Raw genomic sequence first — 22,342 nt, 5'->3', positions numbered from 1 at the left:
AGGGGGGTGGCTTTGTTGTGTGTGTTTTTGTGGGGGGGGGGGGGCCCCAAAAAAAAATCTTGCACCAGGGCCCTTTGTTCCTTAACTCCGCCACTGGTGTACACCCCATGTGAAAGAGGCAAAAGAGACACTGCCCTTCAAGGCAAAGTGATAGTGTCTCATGATAACCCACAACCAAGCAAGATACACTCACCAATCCATACCCCCATGGGTGATGTCACTGCCCCCCTTTCCCCACATAACAGTGTTTGGGTCTGTTGACTGGTGGCTTAGGTCCGGCCATTGTCACATTGGGTAGGTCACATGATCCCCATTGCGTGGAAGCTAGAGAGCGAGGGCATTGATGGAGCAGGTGGAGGCAAAGGAGCACACATCTGTATAAATACCTTCCTGGGGGGGATTAGGAGACATTGTCACATGACCTCGAATAGGCAACGTGACCTTGTCTACTTAAGAATTGATGAATCAAAGCAAGTTTTACATTTCAGTTTCATAATAACCATTGATACAACCTTATATTGTAAAGCCATTTTTTTCCCCAACTGAATACACTGTTTCATGCTTGTTGGCCTTCATCAATGAAGTGCATTGAAACTACTTGTGTCCTGTAGTTGTACAGACTTGTGATGGATCCAATCCACCTACGCTGGATGTGACACTGTGCTCTTTGAGGAGTACTAACCCATCCTTGCTCACGTGACTGTGTTCTTCAACCAATAGAAGAGGAGCAGAAAGTGTGCTGGGAATGTGAGAGAGAGGCTTGGCACGCAGAAGTCCGAAGTCCTGAAGTGTGTACAGAGTGTATATGTGTGTTTAGTATGAGAAGATCGTCCTAAGCTCCTGGAGAGACAACGTGCAGTCCATGTCACCTTGTTTACTAGTAAACTGTCAGCATGCCCAAAGCAGTAGCTGGACTGGTGAATGTGTTGGAGTCATACAGAGGGAGAGACAGAATGGTGAGTGTATTAGTGTGGGCAGGGTGCTGTCACCACAATAGCTAATAGATCTATTGCTCATTCACACTGTGTATGGAGACCTGCATTGCTCTGTCCCTGAGTAACCCAATTCTCTACAAAGTGCCTATGGTGAACAACAGTTTTCTATGTGCATTCATGTACACAAGATCACCTGAAGTCTCTGCCCATCCATTTCTATGCACCAATGTTAGAAATTAGTGTCTTGCTTTGTAAGGGCCCATTCACGCCATGTCCGGACCAGATCTGCAAATTTTTATGCAAATGCAGAACATTCTTTGTGTTCTGGTGGGTTTTAAAGCCTGAATGGGCTTTCAGGTGTGTTCCAGTGCATTGACATGTGTTTTTTTTTTAATGCGTTTACATGCATTTTGGTGCATTCCAGACCAGAAAAAATAGTGCATGCAGTAATTTTTTTCCTTGCACCGGAATGGACCGCACTGGTGTGAACAGAGCCCAGAAACTGGTGTGAACAGAGTGCAGAAAAAAAGAAACCTTCTGTTCCGGATATGGTGTCATTGGGCCCTAAGGCATGGTTCACACTTTGTAGTGCTATTTCTGCCCTAAAAAAACGCTCATTGCTATGACCCTGTTCACATCTGAGCATTTTGTTGCAATAAGTAAAACGCCTGTCGCTGGAAAAAGTACAGGAACTCTTTTTTTTTTGGTATATTACAGCTCGTTTTGGCCCCATAGACTCAACAGGAAACGTTTTTTTTGCGTTTTTATGCACTTTCTCTCATTTATATCAATGAGCTACAATCTGCTCACAAAAACAAAAAATGTTTTGCCGTATGCTCAAACGTGCAAAAACGATGTCGCCTAGGTGTGAACCAGGCCTTAATGCACAAAAATACCACCCACCAGCACCCAATGGACACCAGCTTGTACCCTAAAACTGCTTAGCTTTGCAGGCTGGTGTCTGAAAGCCTTGAACCTCCTACTTTTTCTTTCTCCATAATTGTTTTCATAAAATTCCTCCCAGGTAGTGATGTGCATGGGCTTAATGGGAACCGATTTTTGCCCACACAAAACTCTCAGAGTCACCCCTCTTACGTATATACGAGTATTTGCTGCCCCGCAGCTATATGTAACAAAGGGTCAGGGAATACTGGGGGGAAGGTGTTGCTGACAGTTCTGCACAGGCTTGGGCAAACTTAGTTCACTCCAAGCCCATGCACATCACTACCCCCAGGTTGTTATTTTTGGTTTTCTTGTTCACTGCTATAATTCCCTTCATATGGCATATTGTAGGCTTGCACATACATCTAAATTATTCTGACAGTCACTAAGGAAATGGATTGCAAAACAGCTGAACATCTGACTGGATGTCAACATCATTCAGCATGCAGTTACAAAGGTTACTGAAAGTAATGGAAACAAAATACAGTAAATTCCCGTTATCCAGCATCTACAGGGATTGGACGATTTTGGATAAATGTAGTTTCTGGTTACTTGAGTGTTACTATTATAAATAGGTCTAACTAATGCCATACCCCATACTATACCATAATATAAACTCTGTATTGACTTCATATTAAAGGAGAACTATGGGGTCAGTGCTATTTCCCATAGTTCTCCTAAGGGTCACGAGAGGACAAAAACTAGCGTCTTCCCGTGACCCAAAGCTCCAGTATATCACAAGCTACAGCTCGCAGTATACTGTGACCGCCGCAGCCAGGACGGATCCCGACATTACTGTCGAGATCCACCCAGCTGTGTTATTGACAGCTGGCTCTGCCTATCTAGAGGCAGAGCCAGCTGTGCCCGCCCCCTCCCCGTTCGTTCCGCCAGTCAGCGCTATCGGGGAGGGGGGTAATCCCTGCAGGGACATGATCGAGAAGTGAGCGAGCGACGGTATGTGTTCGCTCACTTCCCGATCTATTGAGCCGACGTGACAGTTTAATTGTCACACGTCTCGAACTATGAGGCTGAGTGATTTTTCACTCACCTCATAGTTCTCCTTTTTAATATTGAAATGCAGTAATCAAAAGCAAATTAAGACAAATAGACGCACGAATAGTTCCAGGAGAATACATGCTACAGATCAGCAAAATAGTGAGCACACAGGTTTTGTTTTTTTTACTGGTTAGATGAGAGTTATGGTTAGTTGAATTCTGGATAACTGAGAGTTTACTGTATACACTTAAGGCTCATGCACATAGGGGGCTGAGCCTGTGCAATATAAATTCCAGTGTATTTCCCCCCCCCCGCCAGCAAGCCACAGGTACTGCATACAGCCTCCTAAAGAAGTAAACAGCTGTATGTGGGTAAACTGTGATACTTGTGCGCAGCCACATATGTGTACAGATGTAAATCAATGAACACAAACCTGCATCCAGGGATTTGTGCCTGTACATAGCTGTACATTAGTACCACATCTAAATCCCACTAAGGAAGTGCATGACCCTTTTTTAAGTCCCATTGCCATTTAGAGTTACCATGCATTGTGGTGTTATGCAACGCAGATGCAATGGCTAGGTGTACTGGGGTGCTATTAAGAAATAATGGCACTGCAGATCACCAAACAGTGTCTAATGCATTCCTGCATTGCATTGATGTGAAGGAGGGCAAGAGAGATGAACCCTCACACCCTATCCTGCTGGAAACAGTTTTACCAGACAGAGAATGACGGATTATCTGCAACAAGGACAGAGACAGAAATAGAAAAAGATCTGATAGGGGATCTAGCCTTTCTCTATTCTACTAAAGAAAAGTATTTTGTGTTGTCAGTAGTGTGATGATTAAATTACACCCAACATCAATGAAACCACTTTCTGTGAGCTCAGGCCATCATGGACACACACACACACTGGGGTATGTTATCATGTCAGCCTGGGCTCACAGTACATTGATGCAGAGAACAGCAGTGCTACTCACCACTGGCATCAAAAGGGACCCTGGTTCGTAATGTGACTGGAATGAAAAGGTTCCTAATGTTCAACTAACACATTCCGTTCCAATGCGATCTGCAAAAATGCTGAATGCGCTATTTTTTGCAGATCGCATTGGACCTGAACGCAGGGACTAATGTGCCACGCATTCGGGTGCAGGCAATTGCACTGCGGGCAGGAGGCGTGGCTGCGGTGCCATTGACTTCAGTGCACAACCATGCCCCCTCCCGCCTAGGGATACATTTAGGATGTATTTTGGGTCCGGAAACAATCTGGTCTGGTCTGGAGATGATCTGGATGTGGTGTGAATGGGCCCTGAATGTTCTCTTTAATCTACTGAAAACAGAATCACTTTTATGTCGTGGAATTAAAGAAAATATGTAGGCTTCCATGCTGCTGTCCAGCTTTCATGCTGATCTTTGAGTTGCTGCAGATTTTTTCTCACTGCCTGGTTGGTGAAAATTAGGGATGCACCGATACCGGTATTTTGGTACCGAATACGAGTACCGTAAATTTTTTTCCGGTACTCGCTGATACCAATTACCGAGTAACGGAAGTCCCATTCAGGAAGCCAGGTGGCGTATAAAGACTCGCCACCCGGCTTCCCGATTAACAAGAAAGTCCCCTCTTACCTTTTTAGTATGTGCAGCCTGTCACCCCCGGGGCCTCTCCAGCGAGAACGCGGCCTTCCTCTGGTACCCAGCCGGAGTCGTCTGGCCGGCCAATCAGGAAGCCAGGCGCCGTGTAATGACGTGACGCCCTGCTTTCTAATTGGCCGGGAAGCTGGCTTCATGCTCCCTCGTCATCTCGCTGGAGAGGCCCCGGGGGTGACAGGCTGCACATACTAAGGTAAGTTAACCTTACCTCATGAGGCGATGAGAGAGCATGGAGCCGCTTCCTGGCCAATCGGGAAACCCGGGCAGCGTGTAATGACGTGCTGCCCGGCTTTCTGATACCGGAAGTACTTGTGCTAGGCATCGGAGCATTTGGGCGAGTACGAGTACTCGCCCAAATACTCGGAATCAGCACCGATATCGATACTAGTATCGGTATCGGTGCATCCCTAGTGAAAATGATTGTCACTGTAACCAGAAGTGAGGGGCACACTCACTAGCAGAGCTGCAGATAGCAGAAAACCTGACCGGGGTTCTAATACTGCCCCCAAACTAAAAAAAAAAAGTAAGTTCGGTACCTGGTAACTGTTTTTTTTTCCAGCAATCTTGCAGGGCAGCACCTGAGAAGGATCCACCCACCTAAAACAGGAAACTCATCATCCACAATTAAAATAAAAGGGGCGGTACTGCCCCACCACCTCAGTATTACAAAAGAACCATAGGCAGAAGGACCACCAGATAGTTTTTATTATTACTATGTTGAACACACCCCTCACCAGGCAGGTGGGGAATCCCTGTTGCCCTGGAAGATTCCTGGAAAAGAAGTTACCAGGTACCTAACTTGCTTTTTCTCAAGTCATCTTCCAGGGCAGCACCTGAGAGATTAGGCAAGAAATCATACTTTTTCGAGGGGGACAACTTCCAAGCGCCTCCTCCCTGCCAAAAGACTGGTATCAGCAGTAGAGGACCACTCTGCAGTGCAATATCAGAGGTTGGCACTGGACCTAGTGGCTTTCCTCCAAATATGCTCTGGGGAAACCTCAGCTCTCCCAGGTCGAATGTCTTATTGGAGCATGCCAGAAATCCTTTGGAGGATGAAAGGTCAATAGATAGCCGAAGTCACCAGGCATTGGTATTATGCTGCTTTGCAGTCTTCATAAGGCCCTGAACAGGCCAAAATGCAGTACTGGGAGTCTCAACTATCTCCTGAACCAATATCCTTTTACTAAAGCAAAAATTGGTTTATTTCAGGGACTGTATGGTAATATCAACATAAAGTATGCACATACTGAGGGTCCTAACCATCTCCTAAATCAAAATTATTTTACTAAGGCAAATAAATTGGTTATCTCAGCGGCAGTATAGTAATACCAATAAACAAGATATGCGCAACCACTGTGATTCATAACTATCCCATGTACCTGTTATGCTTTCACTGAAAGCAGTAAATGTGTCATCATAGAGACAGCATAGTAGCACCAATGCATAAGGTATGCCCAACTGAGATTCATTAACCACTTCATGAACAAATGGTGCTTTTACTAAAGCAATAAAGTGTTTATTCCAGTGACAGTATAGTGATACCAACACATGAGGTATGTGCAACACTAAGTTCCAGAACTACCTCATGAACCAAAGATGCTTTCACTAAAGCAATAAATTGCTTATTTTGAAAACAGTACAATAATACCAATAGGTAAGGTGTGCACACTACTGACGCTCATAACCATAAGAAACCCAGTTATGTCTTTCCTTAAAGAGGTAAATAGGATAGTTTGCAGACAGCATACTCATACAAATGCTTACAGGTGCTTGACTACCAATATATGCATCAAGCTGTGCAAGAGATGTAGACCAGAGAAAAGACTTCTATTGCTGTGTCAGCATATGGCAAAGGACGCTGCATGCCCCTTCACTTAGGCTGGGTTCACACTTGGGCGTTTGTAATATGCGCGTTTGATGCGCGTTTTTACCGTGATTTGCGGTCAATGAAACGCGCAACAAACGTGCGTTTACGGGGGCTATCCAGTTGTATCCTAGTGGATACGCGCGGAAAATACGCCCCAAAGAAGCTCCTGCACTTCTTTGGCCGTAGGGCGTTTTTCAGCGCGTTCCTACGCACTGAAATACGGCCAGGTGGGAACCATACCCATAGGAAATAATGGGATTTCACTTGCTGGGCGTTTTACAGCGTGTCGATCAGCGCTGTAAAACGCCCAGGTGTGAAACAGGCCTTAGCCACTAAATGCTTATACATATAGCGTCCATCCAAGTGAGATAAAGCGCTAGAAATTCAGCTAAAGAGGCCCTCATCATGGACTGCGAAAGTGCTGTACACTCTGAGATGTACAAGAAACCCAAAGGTTGCAACCAGAGCAATCAGTAAAAAGGCCCCACACCTGTGAGGCAGACACGCCTAGGCCGATGCAATTAATGGATCAGCTCAGCCTGTGAGCAGTTGTAGACTGGAAAAAAATAACCCTCACCATGAAAAGGTTAGATGCTTGCTCTTATACAGAGAGACAACGACTTAACCACATATAGAGAGTTAAGTCTCATAAAAGCTTTAGAGGTTGTTCATATCTGCCAAGGAAGTAAAGCCTTGAAGACAAAGTAACCTCATCCAGCATTTCCCTTTCTCTGGGATTTGCATCTTTATGCTTCCATGCTCTAACAGGCAAGTAAAAGAAAGTGAAGTTCACTTAATTAGGGCTGAAGGAACATTCCCCCAGCCCCTGCTCAGGTGAGAGCAATCGTAGCCCTCCAGCTTGTGAGCTCACACCAGCCCCAGCCAGGTGGTAAATCATAGTTGCTAACGGCAACAAAAAACATTAAGCCCTGTGGCACTGTGCTAGTCCAATCAGAAGTCCAACATCTGCATATGCTAATAAGCATATATAAACCACAATATGTCTGCAGCACTATCAAGATCTGAACATCACGCTCAGTCTCTCCTTGTGAACCATCTTGAACAGAGTGTGCAGCTAAAAATGGCATAAAATAAGCCTCCGGTGCCACACACCAATGTTTTTTGGCAAAGGAGTCTGTAAAACATTTGTTAACGGCCTAGATTTGCCGTGCTTTTACAGATAGGCTGTTGCATATGACCCAAAGGCCAAAAGACAAAAGGTGACCCAAAGGTACAAAAAAACATCCTTGGCTGTTAACTCTCCTTATATATGTTCCAACACAAAAAAGGAGGTTCCGAAAGCGTGAAATTGTTGAAAGTCCCCAATACTCCTGCATAACACTGACCACATCAGTGTAGCAAGGAGTGACTAGGCTGCCTAATTGTTTGGGGTTTGCTGCTTTGCAGATTGAAAATGTGTTTGCACTGCAGCTCTTGCCTCCAATCAGCCACACCACTGGTGGAGCAACACATAACACATACAAACCCTGTGTTAATAAGAGGCACTACATCCCTCAGCAACCAACACCCAAAAGGAGGATCACCTCCCAAGGGTCCCCCCACTGTGCCCTGCCCCCAGTATGGGTGGTAGGAGGAAGGAGACTTCCTTTTAAGACTTCCAACCTTTCTTTGGAGCCATTAGTGTCCGTGAATGAAATACTAGAAATCAGGCTGCCTGGTGTAGCACTGCCGACCAGAGGAAGCCTTGTGGAACACTTCATGTTCATGACTGCTTGTGGCACCGTCCCTCGCCCGCTGCACTCCCTCCCTGGCGTCTGTGAATGCTGGCGCCAGGGGTACTCACCACTCCATCGCATAGCTGTCCATTCAAGGAGGCCCAGGATGCTACAGGATATCAATATCCACAACATAGCAGCATACATAGGGAGCATGGATGGCAAACCGCCCCATTCAAGGCAATGCAGAGGAGAACTCTGACCCGAACCAAATGTGAGTAAGGGAAAGCTCTGCTAGATCCGATATGCACCCGGGGATGGTTGCTTTTCCTCAAGGCGCATCAGAAACCTCAGGGATAGATGAGGAGGGAGGGTCCCATAATAGGCAAGCCCAGGCATGCAACCCCCCAGGTCCACTGTCCCTGATTCATGGGGGAGCACACACTGGGAGGCCCCTGCAACTGGCACACCGTCCTATGGACAAAATAACAAACGGTTACGATGCTCCTGTTAGGCAAGAGTAAACACAATAAACTGAGGTGGTGGGGCAGTACCGCCCCTTTTATTTTAATTGTGGATGATGTGTTTTCCTGTTTTAGGTGGGTGGATTCTCTCTCTCAGGTGCTGCCCTGGAAGATGACTTGAGAGAAAATATTGTACTCAAAACTTTTCATACGTTTAACAGTGCTTATCGTGACTTTAATAAGAAGCTTTACCTGCAGCTTATTTGAGTGACTGTTTGTATATTCTTTTCATAGATGCGAACATTGTGCTACAGCTGCCAGTTACTTGGTGGTGTCATTACACAGAAGCATGGAGACCAACAGCAGTATGGAAAAAGCTTTCTCATTATAGCTTCACAGCTAAGCCACTGCCGGACTGTACTGAGGCTGTTTGATGACCTGTCTATGCTTACATATTCTTTTCAGTATGGCCTAGGAAAAAAAGTGAGTTAACCATTATGTTTGTGCACCACCTGATGAAAACCCTCTGAAAAAGCAGCATGTGGGGAAGATGATGTCTCAATTCTAAAATCCTTTACCAGTACGACAATAGTCTGTTAAAGCAACTTTGTCAGTCATCTAAAATAATCTAAATGGCAGTGCCCTGCACTAGACAAGCTATTAATATTACTCATCTGGTGGCCAGTACCTTCTCTTAATTCTAGCGCTGAAGCTGTTATTAGACTTTTCAGCACTCAACACTTCTGGCAATGCCAGATACCTATGTCCCTCGCCACACGCTATGGTCCCATCCTCAGACTCCAACATAATTACAGTACTCAGCAGTGATCTAGGGGTCAAAGGATGGAACTACAACACATGGCGGGGAACACAGGCATAGGACACTCCCTGACAAATGCCATGTTGCTAGAATGGAGCAAAGGCAGGGGACACAGGCCACCAGAGCTCTTCTGTTGCAGGGAACAGCTGTTTAGACTTTTTTTTAGGCAACTCCCTGTCGCTTTAAGAATGTTTACTTCTTTGTCAAGTTGTCAACTTTCTTATTAGCTTCACTGTATATGTTAAAACTGAAGTATGTGAATTCAAGTCCTAGAATTCTTAATTTATAAAAAGAAGTGTATATTTATTTTCTCAGCTTCTGTTATTGAAGACTTTATTTTATTATAAAGTGACATTAAAAATGCATTAAAGTACCCAAACGATTAACAAAAATGTATCTTATTTGTGTATCACTCAGCTGTAGATCCTCAAATCATTATTGAATTTCTGCTGACACTGTCCTTCCTTCTGGAGGGTGGCTACTTTTGTTCCCCATGGTCCCTGTGTGTGTTGTAAAGTAACCACAGCCTCAAGCTCATTCCCATGATGGAGTACAGTCTCATGTTTAGTTTACTCATTTGTATTGAGATTGTATTCATCTCAGGAGTGAGCTTGGAGCGGTGACTACTTTACAATACACACAGGGACCATGGGGAACAAAAGCAGCCACCCTCCAGAAGGAAGGACAGTGTCAGCATAGTTAGTTAAGGTACTTGAATGCATTTTTAAGGTTTAAATCCTGAGTTTAACATCACTTTAAGCTAGCCACACATGTTCCGATTTAAAAATCAATTTAATTGCCCCTGCCATGCATGTACCAGGCATATACTCGCGAATGTCTGAATACTCAAACAGTGACTGCATCTGACTGGATGAAGCTACTGTTCATCCACAATTTTCCACCTGGCTCCTTTAATTTTAAGTTCAGTGGCTTACGCAAGGAATCAGCATTGTTGCTTATAGCACAGGATGAGAAAAGTGTACTGCATATTGGATTAGTATACTCTTAAGGCTTAGGTTCTGAATTAAAATAGCAAGGTCCACTTATTTAGTGATGGCCTCCTTCCCCTTGCTAAGACACTGCACTAAACTGAAAGAAAATGTGGGTGGGGAGGAAGTTTAGTTAATATACATAAATATCCTCTCCTCCTTTTGCAAGCACTAGGGTGACAACACAATCCTGGTGAGATAACGAGGAAAGCAGAGTAGGCCAAATCTTGCAAGATGGTGATCACGCAGTGTGTTTGCAAGATTTGAGCTACTTGGTAGTACACAGGATCCTGTCAGAAGGATGATGATATCAGCCCCTGCAGTATGGAAGCCAGGGGAAACGTTAGTATATTTCCCACTCTCCCTCCCCCCCGCGGGTTTTTTTTTCTTCAGTTTAACAAGTGGAAAGGGTCCTGGCTTTATAAGCAGGCCTTGATTGCAGTCCAGTTTAAGAGGCCCATTCACTCTTTTTGTGGTGCGTTAATGCACGGGCTTCAACACGTGGTTTTTTTTTTTTTCGTTATCCAAAGGTTTACATTGACTAGTACTTGCAACATATATTTTTATAAAAAGTTAATTATATCCAGTCATTAAAGGCATATTCTACTTTTTGCAAAAAGAATAAATAAATGCACCAATATTGCAAAAATTAAAAGGTCGTGAAGGCGGAAGAAGTTATCAATGGACTACACGTGTAGTGATGTCCTTGCACATGTACTTCATTGAGGATCTACAAGACCCTCTGCCGCAGTTTTTTTTTTTCTTTCCCCCCTGATCTTGTGACTGGACCTGTGAATGAATGATGTGGCTGTGTGAGCAGAGCCACACATAACTGGGCTGAATAAAAAAAATACACAGGAGTCGTGGGGAAGTGTGAAGCATTTTACTTACGTTGTTTCTTTACCTTTTTAAACCTGACCAGGAGGAGGACCGTCTTATCCGCTGGATATCTGTCATTGGCAATATATTTGATCAGCTCTACTACCCGTGTGAGCATGTGGCCTGGGCTGCTGATGCTGGGGTGATTCACACCAAATCTGATATTTGGTGGACTGCGAGCACTGCCCTTTGGGGTCTTTCACTTTTAGTAGGAATAATAAGGTATGTTCCCACAAACCTTTAAAGAATAACTTAACAGAGTATTTCACATAAAAAATATGCAGGTGCATATGCATATTTAGTCTACAATTTGAATCTGAACTCCAGGCTGTTTTACCTGCCATAGGATTTGTATTTCTGCCCATACAATACCCAGCCAGCCTAGTCACCTGATTTTGCTCTGCTGCGTTCAAAAATAATAAAATTAGGTCTTGTACCTACCCTCAGCCTGTGAATGGACAGTAAAGGAATAGGCTGATAAGCTCATATATTTCCTTTACAGTCAGCATATTTGTTAACCCATGAGCACTGCAACACAAATGATTGACAGGCAGATCAGGATGGAAACCGGGAGGAGACAGCTGTCATCTGCACAGGAGGCCGAGCTCTCCTCCCCGCACTGCCCACTCAGCCTCCTGTGACAGCCGAAGGAATAAGGATGGAGATCGGTTACAAGCACTCAACAATCAGCTGATCGCTGAGTGCTTGTAAATAATTGATGAGATAGTATGTTTACTGTGTCCCCCAATGATGAAAGAACAGGAAGTGCTCTACATCACTTGCTGTTCATTCATGATTGTGGACACAATAACTCCCACTATATCCTCAGTTTATGAATGGACAAGAACACTGAGTATAGGAGGCTTCCTGTTCACTCATAACAGGGGCAGAATAAGAAAAATTTAATTTAATTTTGGTTTTCGGGTAAAAACAATAGCTGTTGAGTATTCAGTGACTACTATTAACAACAAAGACTATCCTGATATGTTCTAGAACTGCAGTATACCAGAACTTTAAAGTATATGTATACTTTTGCAGTGAAATTTAAGAGAACCCCACTATATGTTTATTTGTTCCTATTCACACAGCATACCTAAAAATAAAAAATAAATCTTACCTTTTAGCTGCTTCTTTGGAGGAGGCCTTTGAGCAGACCGCAAAGCTACTCTGAATACTTTGTGAATGAGCCTGTCCCCAAGACAAAAGGGGGACGGACTGCATTTCCTCTTATTAACATACAATGCTACTAGATCTTTAATCCTTTGTTGGGACAGGCAGTGTTCTAGTTTACCACTAATAATGAGAATTACTAGCATAGTAGAGACTGTGTTAATTTTGGTGAACTACCCACCCAGCTCAAGCTCCTCCTTGAAATTATAGAGAACGGAAAAACTTCAGTTGTCAGAAAAAGAGCAAGTATCAATTTTTTTCTAGATTTTTTAAAAGTTATGCTATGTGAATGGGAACATGTAGCAAATATGAAATAGGTGTTATCCCACTTTGGCTGCAATGTGGAACTACACTTTAAACCAGTTGTTGACTGGGAGCTGAAACAAATATGAGCATTGTTTGCATATTGCACCGACAACCCCACATTACACCCAAGCAGGTTTTAAGTGAGTTATTCTTTAATGGGTTGTGTTGGCAGAATATGGAAAACCTGTTGCCAGATATATTTTTTTATTTTTCGATATGAGTTTACACTGTTTCTCTCTGCAAATAAGTGAGGAAACAGAGGCAGCAGAAAGATGTTGCAGCTTATGAAGAGAATTTGTTCATTATGTGTTGCTTGTGTTTGAGCTCCCTTTGAGAAAACTATACAGTTTAAATAAATGAGCCTGTCTTTAGGTAGAGCTGGGCACTGAGCCGATGACAAACTCGTTAAAGGAAATCGGTAGGGAAGCTGCTTCTGGATATACTGGTTACTTGACTGTCATAATAAGACATTGACTTCAGTACTATTTAAGTCACTGTCTCCAAACAGTAACAAATTCGGAGTTCTGACTTTCCTGGCCTGCATGCTTGTTCCAGTCAGTGTCTTAAAGTGTTGAGGCAACTACCATTTTTAGAAGAAGTAGCATCCTCTATATTATTTTCAGACCAGATTCACTTTAAGGCCAGTCATTAGAAAAAAAAATAACTGTCTGCCATTATTGTCCCCTTTTTTTTTTTTTAAAAGCTAGTTGGTTGGCTGTCATCTTCAGCATATTCGCTAATCTGAAACAAGTATATGGCCTGTCAAGTTTCAACATCCATTTTGAATGCTTGTTCCAAGTCGATGGCTCATTCATTTGTCAAGCTTGATGATGAGTGGGACAGCTAGGCAGTTACCATTTGCAGGAAGCAGATGGAAATAACGCACTTATTCCTTTTTTATAGTATTTATTTTAAAATGACGAACAAATGGCATTGTTAAATTAATTTATGTGGATTTTCCTTATTTCCTGATTAGGTCTTTAAGAAATTTACTAAAACTGAGAAGATCTAAAGGAAAACATTCTGAGTAAGTTGCCTGTAATTGGCATTGAAGCATGTTTAGAAATAAAGGTTCTAGATATTTTAGATGTCTTGGCTACTTAGCCACATATATAGCCAGATTTCTGTGTCATACTTTTCTGGATGAAAAATACCTACCCACATGCCCTCCTAAGCTTATCAGTAGGAATCCCCTCCGAACCCATGCTTGTGACCACATTCAGCAAATGGAAAGCACATACCTGTAATTAACCACAACAAAACTGATTTTCCTTTAGAAGCCTATTTCTGCAGCTGATTCTGTAACCAATATTGAAAAGTCTGCACAAAGGACTTAAGTCCTTTTGTCTAGGCACCTTTTGCAATATTGGAACATTGAGATACCTAATTGATGTAATTAGGCTGTCTTTTTTTATGCACAAGGCATTGGACATATGAGTGGTTTGGAATGCGTATCATTACAAGATATAGAAAACGATAGGTCCCCCTGCACTCCTCACAGCGCTCCCGGTCCAAGCGGAAAACAGTGATGCTCGCAGTGACAATCGCGGATGGCGCCGTGCACAGCAGTCAATGAATGATAGAAATCACCAGCACTCCGTAAATGAAATACAAAAAATGTACATTTATTTGGACTAAACGTCACACATATCAAATAATCCAATGTTTCGGAACCACGCAGGGTCCCTTCATCAGGGCAGAAATGTGACGGTCACATTTCTGCCCTGATGAAGGGACCCTGTGTGGTTCCAAAACGTTGGATTATTTAATATATGTGACGTTTAGTCCAAATAAATGGAAGTTTTTTTGTATTTCATTTACGGAGTGCTGGTGATTTCTATCATTCATTCATTACAAGATATGTTGCAAATGCTATAACCTGAATGACTTTGGGGTTACGGTACTGAGTGGGAACTTTAACTTCATGTTTAGAATGGAATTTTATAAGCTCAATTCAAAATGCAGAAGAGTGGCCTAAGTAGGGATAGACGCTGGTATAGAAATATGCCACAGTGGTTTTAAAGTAACTCTGTCACTAGAATAACATGTTTATTTAAATGTTGCCTGTTAAGTGGGTTTTAGGATAGAGGTGGAAAAAAACTCATGTTCTAACCCTACTCTAAATTTTCACCCATATGGGATAATAACAACTATCATAAAATTCAAAAACTAGAGGAGTTTGAGTTGTTAAATAAACATGCTATAATACAGTATATGTCCATCATCTTTATCAGTCTCAAGTTCATAGGTCATTTCAAAGCCTACAAGAAGATTATGGGATTTCAAACTAGCAGTCCTTTCAATATCCACAAGCTGATTGGTTACTATGAACAATGCTCCAGATTCTGTCTGCTCCAGTTTAGATAAATATTCCTCTTAGTGTTTCTTCTACCAAAAGGTAGCCTTCCACTACAATCAGTCCTTTCATCTTCCATCATATGCCTATCACACATAGAGTTGTAAATAATGTATATAACTAATAAAATGTTTTGTCATATCTAATTGTGTTACTTTACAGGAGTGGTCTGCCAAGAAGCCGAGGTGAAATCAAATTTCAGATGAGGTCAGATCTTTTATGCACGATCGGCTGTCTCTGCGATCTGACTAATGCCATCCACTGGATGCCCCCTGGTTTTCTCTGGGGAGGTTGTTCTCCTACATGGTTGGTGGGTCTGATGGGGACAATCTCGTCATTGATTGGAATCTACCAGACTGCTGTTGGGGGAAGTGCTGCAGGAGTATGAAATGAAGACTATGGGAGTAGGTTTTAAACGCTGTGGGTTCACCCTGCCCTCCTCATCCTACCTGATTTATGGTTCTCTAAAATGGCACTGATCCACTGTAGTTAATTAATAACTAATAATTAAGTAATTAATTTCCTTGACAAGAATTTTATTTTTTAAATAAAATGCAGCTGACTAAAATGTAGGTTTATGTAGGACTTTGAACTGTTATAAATAACTTTGTGAACATTGTTTTAGAAGGAATCCAACAATTCGTATTTGCAGGTAAACCGTCCCTTTAACAAAATTCTTCTCGAGATTTAGAGGCAATAAATTTCTCTTAGGGCTTATTAACACTTCTCTGTTTTTGCCTAATGTGTTTTGATATCGATGGATGTTCAAACTGCACATAAACCCACGGTTTAATGCATTGCAATGCACTGTATTTCACATCAGTGCACACCAACGCAAGTGAATAATAGTCAGAGTGCAGCCAGGTCTGAGCCATACAAAACTAGATAAAACCAGGCATAACTTGGTTCCCTACAGATGTGAATCCTCTTTTTCTTTACAATTTGAGTAGTGCTCTCCATGTACAATGTATATGATCTGTAGCATTAGTAGGAAAAAAAGGCCTTCCTAGAGGTGCTTGAATGCTGGAGTTTACATGACTCCCTGTATCCACCTCCCTAGCGGAAAGCCATGGAAAATATTTACTGCATGGCTATGTGTTGTTTTTTTTGTCTAAAGCTGCAGATCTTCATTAAAGGACAACTGTACCTTTGCCACAAGTTGTCCTTTTTAAGGCATGCCTCCTCCCCTCCCTTCCTAATTGCAGCCTACCTGGTCCAAAACTTACCTCTGCCCAGGTTTCAGCGAACTTCACTGCCTGATTCTGCACATCCTTCCTTCCTGCCAGCTCCTCTTTTTCCTAGGCATAGAAATCATGACCCCACTCATTCCTATGGGGTGAGCCATACTCTGTGCTGGACAGTTGCAGGCCACCCTAAATACAGTTACCTATTGGAAAGAATGGGACTGCAGCTCCAAATCAATGCAATAAATGTCATTTTCATTTATAATTATTGCCTTAAAAACTTAACTTTTTTCTAGTTGTGTGATTTTGGAAGAAGGCCACCTTTGTAAAGAAATGGTATAAATGGGAATTTCATTAAACAATGCAAAACAAAGATGCAAAGTACATTGCAGGAAGAAAGATAACGCTGTCTTAATTGAATTTCATGTACAGCTTTTTGTCAGATCTACAGAGCTTTACCAGATTTATCCTCAGGGATATCTTTGAACGTTTTGGTGCAAATCATGTGAAGTCTTTATAAAATGATTGTATCTCTACATGTAGCTTCTCTCATTTTCTTCTCTGTTAAACTGAAAGCGAAAGGGAAGGGTCTATTAGCCTTTTTTGGGTCCCTATATTTTCTTTTGTGACATGAGATAAACACTGAAATGTTTTATATAGTAATAACTTGGTTATGACCACTAGAGGGATCCAAGTTATGACTTTAAAGGAAGAACTCTTCATGACTACTAAACTTCCTCTAAAGAATAAATTCAGTCTTTGTAATATCTTTACGTATACATGAAAAAGATCATGTCAATCGGTGTTTGTTTTAAAACCTTTGCCTAGTATATTATTATATTTCAGGCTACTACTTGTCACTTGCACTGGCTTCCTAATTTACTTTGCCAGTCCTTTTGCATTACAGCAAGTCTACAATGGTCAATGTGATTGAAAACCATAGACTTTCTGCAGTCGCTAATGATAGAAAAAAACACTGTTGGTAACAGTAGATCATGTTATCTGGGCTTAAGGTATCATAATGGAACAGTGTTTTTTGTTTAATTTTTACCAAGGATAGGTATTCTTTTTAGCTCAAAATAATAATGTTTGTAAATTTTGATATGTGACCTATTACTTGATGTGAATCATGCCATACTCTTAATATTAAAACAGACTCTATAGCACTTAAGAAGAAAAATGAAACCGTATATATCCCACCCACTGAAATTGGCTTATTCCTTATGGTTCATTCCTACATCGCAAGAGTTTTGCATATTGTATTTTTCAATATTAGCGATCTTTTTGTTACCTTTCCTCCTTGCAGTGTTCTAGATTGGCCTGTCTGCCCTCCCTCACAACTCACACAAAATAAGGGGGGAAACTATCAATGTGTTTCTCCTGAGCAGATACACAGCTGATGAGTATGACAGTCTTACCTTCACCACTTTGTAGACCAAGGTCATTTATATACAGGCAAAAAGATGCAGATACAGCTCACCAATGCTCTTGTCATGTTCTCCACCACAGTCCTTGGTGTGGAACCCTCCCTGTCAACCAATGTCTAAGTTACTGCCACTCTACATTTTGGGCATTCAGCAACTTGGATACTAAGTCCTAATTGGAAAGTTGTGCTTCCAATCAATATATGGATGAAGCATAGTTTAACCCACCAAGAGCTTCTTCTTTGGAATCACTTATCCAGACCACCATGTCAGGGTAACCCCCTACAACCCACATATTACCACCCATTGCATTTCACCTCTTCCTCCACCAACACCAATAACCTATCAAACACCTTACCTGGAAAATGAACAGCAGCCATGAAACACACAGAACCTTAAATAATGAGCACTGCCAGTGCTCCTCCTAGAGTATTGAACACCTACAGCCTAATGATCTGTGACCCTTACCTCTTTCACTAATGGTTCAAAATGGTAAGTGTCCACACTATGCAGTGGAAGATGACGTGTTCTGATATACAAGTGTAGTCACATTGTGAAAGGTGATATCTTCTAGTGATGTGTACTGACAGTACCGTGTTCTTACATTTACTGACCGCGCTATCTTCTGCCATGCCAGCCTGCTGTTATACTCACTCAAAGCTCCGAGCCGGCCAGCTGTCACTGCACTCCCTCCAGCCTGTCTCCCCCTCACTGCAGCATTGGAATCTTTCTCAGCATCCTCGCGTCTATACTTTGTGTATAGACTTAATGATTTATAGGACCTAAGACCACTGCAGAGGAGGGGGAGAGACGTTGGAAGGACCTGTGTAAGAAGAACCAGGCTTGGAGCTTCAGGTGATTATAGCTTTTTTTTTTTACCTAGACACAAACGAGCACTTAACCCTTGCAGTGCAGCATAGCCCCACTGCAAGGGTAAATTAAAAAAAAATTCCTAGAGTTCTTCTTTAACTGCTTACTGAAATGCAGTCAGGCTGCTTATACAGTAATAAATATTTTCTCTTTTTTTACTTTCTTTTTATCAGGAAATTTGGACCACTGCTATTACACACAAGCAGCGGTCAAGATCTCCTGCTGGACGGCATGATTAGTACTTTTTATGATTGAGAATCCACTCCATGAGCAGAAACATTTCTCACTCAGTTGGTAATCATTGTGCCATCTCAGCGTGAATGGTGGTGGCGGCAAATTACAGTAATAAAAAATGTTTTGTCTGGATCTTGTAATGTATTTCTGCAACCAAGACGTTGGTTTTCTTATTTTTTATAAAAATTATTGATTTTTTAAATGCTGTTGGTCACAAGATTTTGTTCAAATGGAAAAATTATCATATTGTGTCTTGATTTATAGGGAAGCTATCATGTTTTTTGCTCACTTTTGTTTACATTTTTTTTAAACAACTTACAAAGTGAAATTTTAAGTTTTTTTTCATTCTTTTTATCTTAATAAAAAATTTGTTTTACAATGGTGCTTCAGAATTGGAAGCTTGCAGAATTTTCTAACAAAGTAAATCCAGCACTGCCTACTTACTCATTGTTTGGGTCTCAATGACAACTCATACAGGTCTGTATATAAGGGGGTTGATGGTTGGAGTTTGTATGTGGGTTGTTTGTATTTTATTTTTATTTTTTTCGATGAACTCAATGGACCTGTGCCTTTTCTTAATCTCACTAAGAACACCACATTGGGCTTTTTATGGTTCAACTTGTATACTTTTGTTTTGGGCATTTTGACCATGATCATTAAATGTTGGGAAAGGTTGGTTCCTTTATGCCCACTTCACCCTAAGTTGATTTGCTGTAATAACTGGTTTCCACCATTCCCCAAACTGGAATATAAATACTCTGTAAATTTAGGCTGCATTTGTGGTGCACACCTTTGGTTCCATATGCAGAGTTAGCCACATGAAGTATATATAAATTATTTACATGGCTCTGCCCAATATCCTTAAAACCCAACTCTAGCCAAAAGTTTTGATAGGTTTTGGCTGCAACAAAACACTTTTTCTCAGTAAAATATAAAGGGATTAAAACCTCTGTCTAGTTATTACTGCCTGAGGCTTCCTGTCCTGGTGGTGACCGATCCCCTCTCATTTTCTTTCTTACATTGTACAATACAAAGTTGGTGGGGAAAAAAAACAAACATTTTATTAGCTGATAAACATTTGGTGTAGTGTCAGTATCTTGGCAAGTTGAGCATTAAGTTGAGAGATCATGAGATGTGTGTGGGGGGGATTCCCTGATGGAGGACTAGTTATAGTTGTATTCAGCAGAAGACGTTGGAGGAGCATATCAGTGTTGTACCTGCTGTTTATGATGAGGCCTAACCCTTTCCTCAGATGAGCTGGCCTGACGTATCTGGTAAGCTCTTTTTGTGTGCATCACAGGTAAGTTTTTGCCTTTTTTTGGTAACTTCTTTTTTCTTTTTTTTAAAAAGTTTTTGCATATATCTACTGCTTGTTAGCAGTAGATATATGCAAAAACAATGGAGAGTTTATTTCTACTTTTAAGCTCTCCATACACTGCTCCTATAATTTTTTTTGTCTTTCGTTCAACCCGTGGGCAGAGCGCAAAAAAATAGAGCTGATTCCTCAATTAACGCTATGAGCGTGTTGGTCGAGGAATCCCCGCTGTATTCCGACAGCGGCCGCTGGCAGATCCGGAAGCTCATTGGCCCCACCCTTTTTATTGTGTAAATTTGTTGTGCTTGCTCTAGTTCCCTCATTCTCCTGCTTCTGAACACCTTGAGGCATTTTGCAAGCTTTATTCATTCTGCCGTTATCCAGGTCCCCACCAAACCCAAACCTAACTCAGCTTTACTAGCAACTTGTTTGTCCAAAACTCGTCTCTTAACACAACTTTTTTATATTTAACCATCACCATTGCCTGCACCATGTGCAGTGTGCCTGGGAACTTAAGAATGTTTGGCTTCTTTAACCATTGGGGTATACCTTGCGGTATAGTGAACCAGCTCATCCCTATTGATGATTGGGCAGTGCACAGGCCAAACATTTTCATGAAGAAATGAGGGTGCACTGAGTTATAAAAAAGCCAAGATGGATGACAGCCACATAGTCTGTGGATGCAACTCTCTTATGACCTGTTCTGTTTTCAATGGTATGTTAAATAAGTACATATATGGGCCAAACATTTTATTTCTTCTAGAACTGGCCATCTTCATGGACAGCAAATTTATTGTAGTTTAGGTTTTGGGGACCCTGTCTGTCTGCATAAAAGCAGCCACTCACCTTAAAATCAGATATTTATTTTAAGTAAGAGGATATATTTTATGTAATTTTATATCTATAAATAAAATTCAGGGATGAATGCCCAGTTTTTGCACATAGGTTCTGTTCTACAAAGGTTTAGGAACTTAATTATATGATCTGTTTAAAGCTTTCTCTTGTTTTCCTAAATTACATGCTACCCCAGACAACCCTTTTCATATAATTAGCAGACAACCTAACTCTCAGTAGGAATCTGACCCCTTTCCTACAAAGCTCAGTTACTGTGTGAGTTGTTCAATTTCTTTCTTTACTGTGTTTTATGTGTATCAATGTTTTACCAAATAATAGGAAACTGATCTTCACTATTCTAATGTAATGTAAAAATGTTTAAATTTTCAACAGAGTGAGCTGTAACAATTTCAAAAGGACTCATTGTGAGACACATTCAAATTTAATTTCTTCTACCAGAACTTAGTGGTACTGTGCTAAGCATCAGTGTAAGTTATTCCTGGGTATGCATGGGCTAAAATCAGCTATGCTTACATAAAGTCCGACAATAAATGACACAAGGCACTGTAGTTTTGAGTGTATGTACTACATTATGTCAAATATACATTTTTTAATAGGTTTAGACCTTGGCTTTGGCAATCAAAAAAAGACCTTACAGCCCATGATCATTTTATTGCAGTATGACACTGATACATCTCTTAGCGCTTCTGTGTATACAGCTATTCTTTTCAATATAGCTTTTCTGTATTTAGTGTCATGGGGCATTAGGAATGATGACTAAGCACTGGGCTTAATTCTTGGGGCTCCTAGTGTTTATAATTATTTAGGTTACTCATACTATATATCAAAAGTGTCAGCACATCACTTTGGGAGCAGCCATTGCTGACTTTTTTTTGAAGCTCTGTGGGTGTCATCCTAATCCTCCCTTCACTACTTGGTGAGGTATTGATTTGAAATAAGCGTTTGCATATCTGATTTTAGACACGTAATATGATTATCATGGCTTGAAAAAATTGGCGGTGTCTCACCAGTCAGTCAAAAATTTCACCAGTCAGCATGACCTGACTATAGCCTTGCAATATATGTTAAAAAATTTTGGGGACAGATAGAGCTTTCTTTTGTGACCCCACGGGGGGTTATTTTTTTTAACTATATAATGAAAAAAGTACCATAAATGTAAAAAAAAAAAAAAAAGTTTCCCTATGTTATAAAACATTTATTCTTACCCATATTTTTAGTAAAACATAAAAGTCGGGGTCACGTCGGGTAAATAGACACCAAAAATGTCAAGCCTTAAAATTGCGTGCGCCCTCAAAATCACAAAAAGCCCATACGCGACGATTAAAATGCTTTTACTGCTCATCAGTTTAGTGCTATCAGTGATTAATGGCTCTAGAATTATTGCTCTCACTCTGACATCTGCGGCGATA

General features: G+C 41.4%; 1 protein-coding gene across 1 annotated transcript; it reads left to right on the top strand.

The window, feature by feature from the left end:
- Nucleotides 1-774: 774 nt before the first annotated feature.
- Nucleotides 775-15,538, top strand: PEX11G (peroxisomal biogenesis factor 11 gamma). Its single transcript, XM_018572332.1, has 5 exons — nt 775-956; nt 8,826-9,014; nt 11,263-11,441; nt 13,672-13,722; nt 15,214-15,538. The coding sequence occupies exons 1-5, from the start codon at nt 894-896 to the stop codon at nt 15,437-15,439; spliced, it is 708 nt and encodes a 235-aa protein (XP_018427834.1). The 5' UTR covers nt 775-893; the 3' UTR covers nt 15,440-15,538.
- Nucleotides 15,539-22,342: the final 6,804 nt, after the last annotated feature.

The sequence above is a fragment of the Nanorana parkeri genome, unplaced genomic scaffold, assembly GCF_000935625.1.
Source record: "Nanorana parkeri isolate BGI_ZX_2015 unplaced genomic scaffold, ASM93562v1 scaffold1999, whole genome shotgun sequence".
NCBI classification, from domain to species: Eukaryota; Metazoa; Chordata; class Amphibia; order Anura; family Dicroglossidae; genus Nanorana; species Nanorana parkeri.
The sequence above is the reverse complement of the archived record's forward strand: the minus strand, read 5'-3'. Positions and strand labels throughout refer to the sequence as shown.

Bases quoted from the DNA above. Each gene is read 5' to 3' on its own strand.
- PEX11G (XM_018572332.1), top strand. From the start codon at position 894: ATGCCCAAAGCAGTAGCTGGACTGGTGAATGTGTTGGAGTCATACAGA. The intron at 9,015-11,262 runs GTGAGTTAACCA...AAACCTGACCAG, and splicing joins AGTATGGCCTAGGAAAAAAA to GAGGAGGACCGTCTTATCCG. The intron at 11,442-13,671 runs GTATGTTCCCAC...TTTCCTGATTAG, and splicing joins CTTTTAGTAGGAATAATAAG to GTCTTTAAGAAATTTACTAA.